Genomic DNA, 10,884 nt, shown 5'->3' with positions numbered 1-10,884 from the left:
GCAAATTGTGGATTTGGGGTTCCTTTTTTTAATCTAAAGTTGGGAGGGTTTTATTAATCCGAGTATACCAGGATCCCTGCTGATCACTTCCGATGTTTGTGTGCTCTTTTCCCACCCCCCGTCACTCCTGAGCATCCGTGTGGCCTGTTGTTGCGGGCGGGGACGGCACTAGGACCCAGCGAGCTCCCCTCAAGCCGCCCGCAGAAAGGCAGCGGAGCAGACTCCTCCTTATCTCCAGTGTCAAACTTGACATCAGCCTGCGAGCGGAGCATGGTAACTTCTCCTGCAATCAGAGCTCTCACATCAGTGGCATGCTTCAGGAAGATATGCTCCTCTCACTGCCCGCTGCACCAGCAACATGGATTGTCACATCTCCATCCTCCTCCTCCTCCTCTGCTCTGCCCTGGGGGAACTGATTCTCCATCCTACCAACGAAGGTAAGGGAGGCACAGCAATTAGCAGCCCCCAGCAGTGCCTGCACTTTCCCTCCTCTTTATCTCGGATCCTGTTTGAAACCTGGTCCACATCGGGGTTTTTAAGGTGGTCCTGGATTATAACTGTGCGCTCATCCTGGAAACTAGGGATTTCTTCTTTTTTTCGGGGGAGGGGGAGAAAAGAAAAGGAGCGCTAAGCCCTTTGCAAACAGATGTGGAGCAATTGTAATCTGCAATCAGAATGCAAAACCATTAGCATTTAATTTAATTAATGCAAAGGAGCTTCTCCTTTCCCTCTCCCCCTAGTCACTGCCACAGTCCTCTTACAAGAAAGTTAAAAAAGCAAAATGTTTCCCCCTCCTCCCCTTTCAATTTTTCTTCTGTGAGCATATCTCTCGGAGTGATGATATGTCGGAGTGACTGTGACCCATGACATTTGGGCATGCAAGGGAAGGGAGGTTGTGAGGTGAAAGAAAGCTTATTGCCCTGTGCTTATCTAGCAGCTGGATTTTTCCACCCAGGTGAAAGTTGTGCCTGTGCATCTCAAGGTGATGGGCTGCTTTGTGGCACAGGTTATAATGAGCCGTCTGTGCACTGTTAATGGCACTGCTAACGGGAACCATCATAGTAATGCACGGTGTACTTGTCTGGATACTCGCATGTAGGAAAAGTACATGTTATGCTGTGTCAGAGAGCTGAAGGAGGAGGGGAAAGGAAGAAAAGATGGAGAAAAAAGAAAAGAGTAAAGAAGGGGGGGGAAGATTGCGCGCTTTTCTGCCACTGAGTTTATATTTTAAGTGCCTCCCCCGTTACACAATTACAGAATTGATCTTGGTGTTTCAGGACTGCTGTATGGAATATAATGGGTATAATTGCCTTGTGTTTTTTGGGTTTTTTTAGTCGTTAGTCTGAAATAGTTTTCAAGTGACTGCTAATTATATTGAAGAATCACATAAGTTTTCTAATTAACATAAATACACATAAAAGAAATGACATATGGCTCCTATCTTCTGATTCCATTACTGGTAACTAAACCTCAAACCTTGTTTATATGCATGATGGTAGTGATTTAATTAGTCTTGTTCTATTCCAGAATTTTTAATGAAATAAAAGAGCAGCCACTTGTGCTCCTGTGTTTATATAATCTACAGTTGTTGCTATAACAATTTAATTTCAGTCTTTAACTCCTTCAGTGAATCATGCATCTAATTCTCTTTTAATCCACCCATGCAAGACCTTAATACTACGTTCTGTTTTGCCCTTCCTAGTATGATTTGGCGACATTCCTGCGCTTAAAATGCACAAATTTCAGAAAAATAATTACACCCATCCGACACTCTCTAGAAAAGTAATGTTTAAAAGATAAATGGATAACAATAAGTGGTGTTTCTGCTCACTTATATGTTGGACACAGCCTCTGGCACCAGTGTGTCCAAAGCAATTGTCTTTTATCTGTAAAAACCAGAGGCCAAAAGATTGTGAATAAGTTCTAGCAGGAAGCAAAGGTTTAATGCCCCCCCCCCCCCAACAAACATACAAAAAAACTTGCACCTGCTTGATACACAGCATTTGTACAGAGACAAAGATATACAAACTATTGAAATAATAATGTCTGGTGCAGAAGTAAATCTGCTGACCTGAGTGGTGCTTTGGCTACATTCGGGGTTAGGCAGTAATTGAATAAAATTATTTATTTTATATTAGACTATTATGGAATGAATGAGGCTTAATGAATCCAAGCAAATTTTAAATCCTCTGTTTTTACTGCTTGGGAAGCATCCATTGTATCATGTTATCATAAACATGATAGATCATCTGTTTGTACGTGTGTTTTCTCTGTGTAAATATTTTTGTATAGTCAAGGTTTCAAAGGTTATTTAATAGAACGTGCTTTCAAAGTGGTAGGCTTAGCTCAAACTTTCTTCAGCTATGCATTATTATATAAATATTGTCACCCTTCACAAATAATTTTGGCTAATACAAACAAGCATGTTAGTGAAGTTTACTTGTGTGTGTGTATTTTATTGCAAAAGCTGCGTAATAAGGTACGTAGTTCTGTTACACAGTCAGCAGAGCAGCTTTGCTTCCGTGGCAGATAGACACATAGTATAAACTAGGACCTTAATGAAGGGCAAAAGATATTTTTTCCAAGTTTGCAAGAACACCACTGGATTTTTTTTTATTATTTTTGAAAGTTGCTGGCTTTGACATTTAATAATATTGAATTAGGCAAAGTGAGGGGTGTGTGTGTGGGGGGCGGAATTCTGTTTAATACAAAATATATATTGGGGATTGCCACCCCAAAAAGACTTTCATCAAGACAGTATTCATTATGACTTTTTCAGGTTTAGATTTGTTTATTTTAAAATCTTATGCAAAATAAAATGTATGTAAACATTTTCTAAACGTTTAATGGAAGCACTAACAAAAGAGCAGCTCCTACATGTTTCATCTTCCAGATGAATATATTCAGTGTTCTTTCCTCAGGATGAAAAGTAAGTGTGCCTGCAAAAAAGAAATCATACTAACTTTAAAATGATTGAATTTTTATGGTCATTTAGGAAGGCTCAGGTTAGCTTTTCAGTTTGGTTACTGCATATTTAGAATAAAATGGTAAGTTTAAAGGTTTGCGTTTTTATAAATTGTGAACCTCAGACACAAGCCCACAAAGTGCATTTGACAATCAAGTATCCATGTGCAGCTTAAAATCTGAGTTCAGAAAGGTTTTCTATTTTGCTTTGAGTGATTTTTTTTTTTTTTTTTTTTCTCCCAGCCATCTTTCTTTATTCTTCTCCCTCCCCACCTTTGCCCTAAATTTCCACACAAAAAAATGAAGGGAAAATGAATATTTACGTACCCCCACCCAGCTGTGAGAAAGGTAAAAGCAGTGATTTTTCAGAAAATATTATCAAGTGGTGTGTCTGTATAGCCAGATTGATGAGGTGATTTGATTAAAATATATAAATGTATAGTTTATTTACACATATATCCATATAGTCAGTTAATTTTGGCATTCAATTAACTTTAGTAACTATTTAATTTCTCATCACCAACACTTTTAAGAGAGAACTTTTCATTTGCTGTTCAGTACCGCGTAACTTATGGTGGCATGGGAGCAAATACATAGTAGGCATATTGAAGTTTCTGTGGTCTGTCACCAGAAACTTACGTCAGATTTTTCTGTGCCTCTGGAAGAATTAAATAGATTTTTATGAAGGCGTTTTAATAGTAAACTATGATGTAAAATGCAGAGTCATTTCACCTAATTCTAATGCTGAAACAGAAAAAAATAGAAGTAATGGTCATGTAGGCTTACTTCACTTTCCATTATTAAATCCAGGTGGACTTTTTTTGGTTAAGGAGAGGTAGAACATGGGATGATTTACATCATCACTAACATTTTTAATTTAGAGAAACCATTCTCTTGTGGAAACGGCTAATTTCCTACAAAGCTTATTCCTTACGTTATCCACCACGGAGTAAGCTTAGCTTCAAATAAAAACATGCTTCCACTTTGTACTTCTCAACAGTCTTAGTAGTTAAGATGTTTAAAAGTGGGGTTTGGCTCTGTCTACTACTGAAGTGCATCCCATTTTGCGTGAAATCAGAAAACGTTAAGAAGAATGGATTTCTGACTACAGCGAGTGGCTTATTCCCTGTTTTAGGTTAGGCATCAGTTTTCAACTTGCAAACAGAAACCGCAGTATGACAATATGCCGTTACCCTTAAGGTGCATGGAAACCACGTGCACTGTTATTCCAGTTGTATCTAACACTTTTTTACTTTGCAAGGATTACATTTTCTTTCTTTTCTTTACAGGAATGTAGTTCCTTTCTAAACAGTTCATCTATTATCAAGAAATTGAATGAGTTATATAATTCTGTAATGTAATAGTTCTTCTTGATCATTTTCTATAACTATGCTATTTGCCCGAGGGTACCAACAACCTTAATTTCACTGTTTTATAACCCACAACAGTTAACACTTGACCTAGGTCATTAACAGGATTATCAGCAAATTTGTTTAAGCTTTTACTGACAACCTGAATTGCTTCAATAATATTTTGACTGTGCAGACAGGAAACTTCTTGTAACCTCTCAATCTAGCATAAAATTAATTTCTTATGAACATGACTTCAGAAAGAGACCAATATTGTAAATGTGTTTACAGTACTTGGTTTTAAATAGTCTCAGCTTTGGTAAACAAATAGCTTCTAATCAGTTCCTCTTTTTGGGCTATATTGTTTTCCACTGTGTGGTTTCGTGTGTTACTCATGTTTTACCATCTCGGGACTGCACATCTTTCTGCAATCAAAACTGCATAGCTTTATTTACGTAAGTTTTTAACCCAAGGACTTTATTAATATTAATATGCTTTGTAGTGATGTCAGCTGTTGAATTTTTTGTAATACCAGTGTCAGTTTTGCAGTGGAATGTATGACTAACTTGTCCGTAGATGTTTTAGTGATGTTAAGAAATGCTGAAAAGATGGGAAATTTTTCTGTAGAAACTGAAAGGGAGTGTTGTCTTAGAAATACTTTTTAACAAACCTTTTCTTACTGTATGTCAGCTGCTATTAGGTCATGCAGGGCTTGATGCATCATGACATAAATCCTGATGCATTTAAAGTTAAGCGACTACTTTTTAAGAGTTTAATTGTGAAAACCATAAAAATAGCTTGAGAAATATTAACAATAACCATATTGTCCTCTTGGACTTGAATTTAGGAAGAATAAAACTGGTGAGATTTAAAGGGCTATTTTTCATACAGCTGTAGCTTATTCAAAGCTGCTGTGCTTTAATCCCTATCTATATGGTGAGACAAGTAATGAGCATGCTTTAAAATTCACACCATGTTGTTTTTAACATGCAGTGATACAGGAAGAGAAAGAGCAGATCCTTTGTTTTGTAAGACTGTTTTTAATAGGAGGTTTTAATTCTCTGAATTATTTGTTTTCTTTTGTATTGGTCACTTTAAATCTTTCCTGATTGATTAATTCTGTGTTTATTGCATTGTGGCAAAAGGAAAAAAAAAATCAGTCCATGCTCAATAACAAATTTAATTTACAAACATATCTAAAACTAAGGTTCTTGTTACAATTTATTTATTTACCTTTATGCACTTTATATGTTCATATGTTCCCAAACAAATAAAAAGTAATAAGCAAGGCGGCAGGGAATGCTGTTTCATTTTTTCCCTGTGTTAACTCCTAAGAAGTTACAATCTTTACGGTCATCAGCTGACTGAAAAAATCGTATAAGTTGTTTCAGTGATTGTTACAGTATGCTCATTGCAAATAATTCAGTTATATAAATTCTCATTATAACTGAATGGATCTTGTTTGCATTTCCTTTCAGCAAAAATCTTGATATTTGTTTAAAATAAATGCTGTCCTTGGGATGAGTGACTTTTAGCAGTGTTGTCGGCATGCTTGCTTTCAATTTTTGTTTCAAAATATACAACTTTTCTTCCGGGAAAGTATGTAACCACTCTTGTTCTTGTAATCCCCATATGATGAAAGGCTTAGAAATACATATGCAGGTGTTCGGAGAAGGTTTTTTGTTTTCAGAGATCTGGATTTTATCACCAGTGAGGGTCACTACAGAGCTGTTACCAAATCCGAGAGTACAGTCTGCAGACTTTTAAACAGAGGCTGATGTAGTTCTGTTAGGTATCCGTTATTCATCTAGGTATAATGGTATCCCAGGTTGCAGCTTCATTTATCTGGAGGTATAATGATGTCCTTTAAAAAATTGCTAACGTTCCATGTGATGCTCTATGAAACCGAATTGTGATGTTTTTCAACAAGTCACACTGACATTGATGCTGCTGAATTAACCGGGCAAGGAGGAGTTGCCCATTAGGAGAAGGTCAGAGGTACGTGCAGTATCACAGGGCTTACGAGCCCCTCACTATTCAAGATTTTAGAAACTGGTTGCAACTGGTGGGGATTCTCTGTTGAAAAAGTCATTATCTGTTTTACTTTTACCAGTGCTCCACTTTTTATGAAAAAGAGCTCAGTTGCTGAGAAGCATTTCCAAGTGAAAGGGTTGTAAAAGGAGGAGGAAAAAAATTATACTAGGAGTGTGCTTCAACTCTTTATCATTATAACGTCTTTAGCATTCCATTTGAGAGAGTCCATATTTAAAAAAAAAACCAAAACAAAACCCCAGACCAAAAAACTGTGCATATAGAACCAATGAGATTTCATTACTATGATCTGTAATGCAACTGCTGTTTTTGGTACTACGAATTGGAAGGAAATTAAAAATAAAATCCATAGCTTTAAATTGCAACTGTTTTCTAAACAATTAAAAAAAAAACCCTTCTTCATCATAAAGAACTTTAGAAGTTCAAGAGAGATTTTATCTGGTTTAATTCAGGACCAACTTCATTATCATCTCTTGGGAGTAATTTTTAAAAGAACTTCTGTTACTTTAGGATCAGTTGTCTGAGACACTTTGGTGCATTTCAAAATCATGCCAAAAGTTTTTTCTTAATTTTTTTAAAACAGTGTGAAGCCAATGTGAAATAGCAATTGGGACCCTCAGATTATGGACTGCTTGTGAAGCTCAGTAATGAGTGACTGACTAAAGAAATAAAGATATAGAAATAAAGATAATCCTATCTGAAAGAAAACGTTGGGACAGTGACAAAATAATTACACTCCAGCCTGGGAGACGGTTGGATGGAATGAATGCAACCACACCAAATAAAGTCTTAAACTTGCAGAGATGTTATTAAACTAGACACACTGTAAGTAGAAACGTTACTGCCACACTCCTTTTTTTTTGTAAACTACTGTATCCTGCTGTTTCAGGCAAAATATGGACAGAAAATCCCATTAATTTGCTGGAAAAATATTGATGAAAGGATAATAGGAGACGAAATGAACAGTAGCAGAAACTTACTAGCAATTAAGCAAACAATAGGATGAATGTTACTGAATAAGGTTCAGTCAGGGCAGTTTATCGTAATATGTTACGGGAACAGTGATTCTTTTTTTTTTAAATTTCCTTTTTATTCAGCCTGCTTCCCACACGGTTTTTATATCTATACCTCAATGGAAAAAGTAAAGTTACTTGGATCTGTATTTTAAGATATTAATAAAAAGACTGTTAGAAATCTGAACTCTGCATATATATAATGTGTGTGTGTGTGTATTTTATATAATATATATGTGCGCATATGTGTGTATACATATAAAAGGAGATACAAACTTAAATGTTTGCTTTGAATTCTTTGTCTAAGGAGAAAGTTACTCTCTCCATGACAAAAGCAAATTTCTCGTGGAGAGAGTAACTGTCTGGATTCTCAGATTTTAAAAATGCAAAAACTACTTCACTGTACAGCAGGCTTCCCACAAAATGTGTCCAGTAAGAAACACCATGGAATTAAGGGTTTTTTTCCATTTTGGGGGCTTTTTTTAATGGGAGAAGAGGGTTGGGATGGGATTGGTCAAGTAGAGAGGAAGGCCTGAGCTGAATCTCAGCAAATAAACAACTGCCCAAAGCATACTCCCATTAGTAGCACTATTATAATTCTTAATTCAATGCTGACAATGTGCTGTGCACTGAACAAGGCACAAAGAAAGACTCTCCCTGCCCCCAAAAGCATTCAGGCTTTGTGTGTATTAGCAGGCTTCATGTTTGTTATTTTCCAGTGGAAGCTGTTCCATGGATGCTGCCATGTAGGCAGGGCTTAGACATTTTTAACACCCTATTTAACCTTTAAATGACAGGAGGTTAAAGAATACAAACCTTGTCTCCTCAGTCAGCTTCGTGATGTTGATACTCATGGAACAGCATTACTGGAGAACGTATAGCTATGAAGTTTTTTTGAGTAAATAAGGTGTTGAGGTCTGAGAGTCCAATCCTACAACTGTCTTTTGCAAGTCTTTCCTTTTCACTGACTTAGTGATTCCCTAATGAAGTGGTGGTTAGGCTCAGCTAGAGACAGAACACACTGTGATGGAGTTTGGGGGAGTGGTGAGTGGACACGGGATCTATTAGAATATCCAGTAGCGGGAACGCCTACACATACGCATGCTGACTGAAGAGAAGGAGGGCAGAAAATAGGGTCTGGGGCTTGTGCACAAGGAATATTTCTATGCTTGAGAAGGGCAGGGGTGCCCAATGTGAACACAAGGGGAGCGTAAGGCATGATTGGCAAGAGTCTTGGGACGAGGTGATGCGAGAGGCGAGGATTTGGGGTAACGTCTTTTATTGGACCAACTGCACGGTTGGGATAGAGTTCGACAAGATTTCAAATGCAGGGCATTCTTCCTCAGGTCAGGGAGGAGGTGAAGAACCAGCAGACCAAGGACAGTGAAAAATTGTGATGAGTGAATGGGTAAGAATGTAATAGTTAACTTAGTATTTACCTTAGTTATAAATATTTGTAGTTCATGCATATGGGAAGAGTGAAAAAAATGTTAGCAACGTCTGAATTGGAAAGGCAGCAAATTTAAGTCTGGGGCAATTCCATTTTTCATATGGATAGCTTAGCACACATGTTCTGCATTAATTACCTCCATAAATTCTGTTAACCTGGGAAACAATGAAATAGCATATTGGTGACATCACTGTATTGGAAAATAGAACTTGTTTTAGCATCTTGATTTCCTCAGAATGACACTTTCTGATGCTATCAGCTTGTTACTCTCCCAGTTCACGCACAAAAAAATTAATGATTTTCCCTTGGGTATATTTTGTGTGCACAAGGAAGTGGGTAAGACCCCAAGCATGTCATACTCTGTGCATCTATACAAAAAAATGCGCCCTTAAAAAGACACGTAGAAAGAAAAGATTAACAAAACTCTGGGACATGCACCTGTATAGAATAGTGCCTCAGCATGGTCTCTCTGCCTAGAGAGATCTGTCTAATATCTTTGCTTTGGAGGAGGAAGCTTTCTGGTACAGTCCCATTTTTAAATTTTAGAATAGTTGTAACTCAGTAAACTGCCATTGCCTTCTTAGCAAATTAACATTCTTCTACTTTATTTAGGTTTTTGTCTGTCTTGCAATAAACTCTAGCATCAAAGAGCTATTGATTACCTGTTGTTCCCCAAAACAGTACATGATCAAGACCTCATAAGATCAGGGCCTTTTAGTATGTTCTGTCCTTTTGGGAATCATTACAGGGGTGAACACTGCTTATGGGGAAATACTCAGTGGAGTTACTCCCGATTAAACATAATGGTAACACAGTAGAATCACTCTCTGTGAGCCTGGACCTTGAATTCACATACTAAGATTTGTATATGGTCCATAAGAGATGCTAGAAAAAGGACGGCTGAAGGAATTTGAGCATAAAATGGAATCCAAAATATATTTACACCTCTTTCCCTCCAATGGGAGGCTTGGAGCTCCATTATGCTTGTCCTTTATTTTACTTTTTTAATTCCTTCCCTAATGAAAAGAGCTGGTAATGTAACAACCTACAGGAAATAGGAGGTGAATTAATCTGAAACCTTATCAGACCCATTGGGTAAACATTATATACCAAACCTCCAGTGATAGGATTTTGCACATTTAGAAAGTGAGTGACAGAGTTTTAACAACACCTTAGATTAGTGAAAAACTAAGCTGAATCTGGGTTAGGTGAAGTTCACCTATGAGGAAAAAAATGTGAGGAACTAAGCAAAATTGCAAAGCTGTGAAGAAATCTCCCAATCATTTCTGCCAAAGCACCTTGCTCCTGACTGGCAACGTGTCTATTAGTTTAGTTGCTGTCTTCTGCTGAAAGACTGCTTAAGAGATTTCTCTCTTATCCTGTTAGAATTAGAGCCCAATCTTCTGTGAGTTTAATAGGACTTAAGGGCATTGTGAACTGTGGAGACTCAGTATGTATTGGATGCACAATAAAATGAGTATATTCTTTCCTATTTTGCACCTACCCAACTAGCTTTTGAACACTTTGATACTGTCAAATGTTTGTCAGTAGATTAACACTTCTTTAAGCTTAGTAATAAATGTTTAATAGCTTTAATTCCTATCTGAAAAACACAAACAAACAAAAATAATAATATTTTACTCCTCATACATCTATCTTGTGTGGATTTAATAGTCCTATCAATTACAAAACTTGTCCCTGTCTGTGTCTGCACATGGGAGATGGCTCATAACCTGCCAGTTTAAATACTTGCATACTTCTCTTTTAGTGGTTGTGAAAACAGTTCTTCAGGGCTTCCACTTGGCCATGAAGAGAAGTTACATATAAACTGGTTTAAATAATCAGAAACTGGTTTTAACCTGTAACAGAACAGAAGTTCAGTGCACATAAACCAGTTTCAAAATGGTTGAAACTGGTTTAACATAAACCTGGTTGAATGTGGTATCAGACTTAACTGATCAACCGAGGTCAAACCAGTTTATGAAACTTCTGTCCCAGACCCCTTCCTGGTTCAAGTTAAATTAGAGTCCCCCAGCATCCCATCATTTTGGAGCCC

At 37.2% G+C, this 10,884-nt stretch overlaps 1 protein-coding gene across 2 annotated transcripts in view; it reads left to right on the top strand.

Annotated features, from left to right (window-relative positions):
- The first annotated feature begins 234 nt into the window (after positions 1-234).
- EPHA3 (EPH receptor A3) overlaps positions 235-10,884 on the top strand; it is a 405,788-nt gene continuing 395,138 nt past the window's right edge. For both annotated transcript variants that reach the window (XM_019525737.1, XM_019525736.1), the window contains exon 1: positions 235-437. In XM_019525737.1, coding sequence (XP_019381282.1) covers positions 359-437 — 79 coding nt within the window. In that variant the 5' untranslated portion in view covers positions 235-358. The remainder of the gene's footprint in view (positions 438-10,884) is intronic.

This window comes from Gavialis gangeticus, unplaced genomic scaffold, assembly GCF_001723915.1.
Source record: "Gavialis gangeticus isolate Ggan-Ray unplaced genomic scaffold, GavGan_comp1, whole genome shotgun sequence".
In the NCBI taxonomy this organism is placed as follows: Eukaryota; Metazoa; Chordata; order Crocodylia; family Gavialidae; genus Gavialis; species Gavialis gangeticus.
The sequence above is the reverse complement of the archived record's forward strand: the minus strand, read 5'-3'. Positions and strand labels throughout refer to the sequence as shown.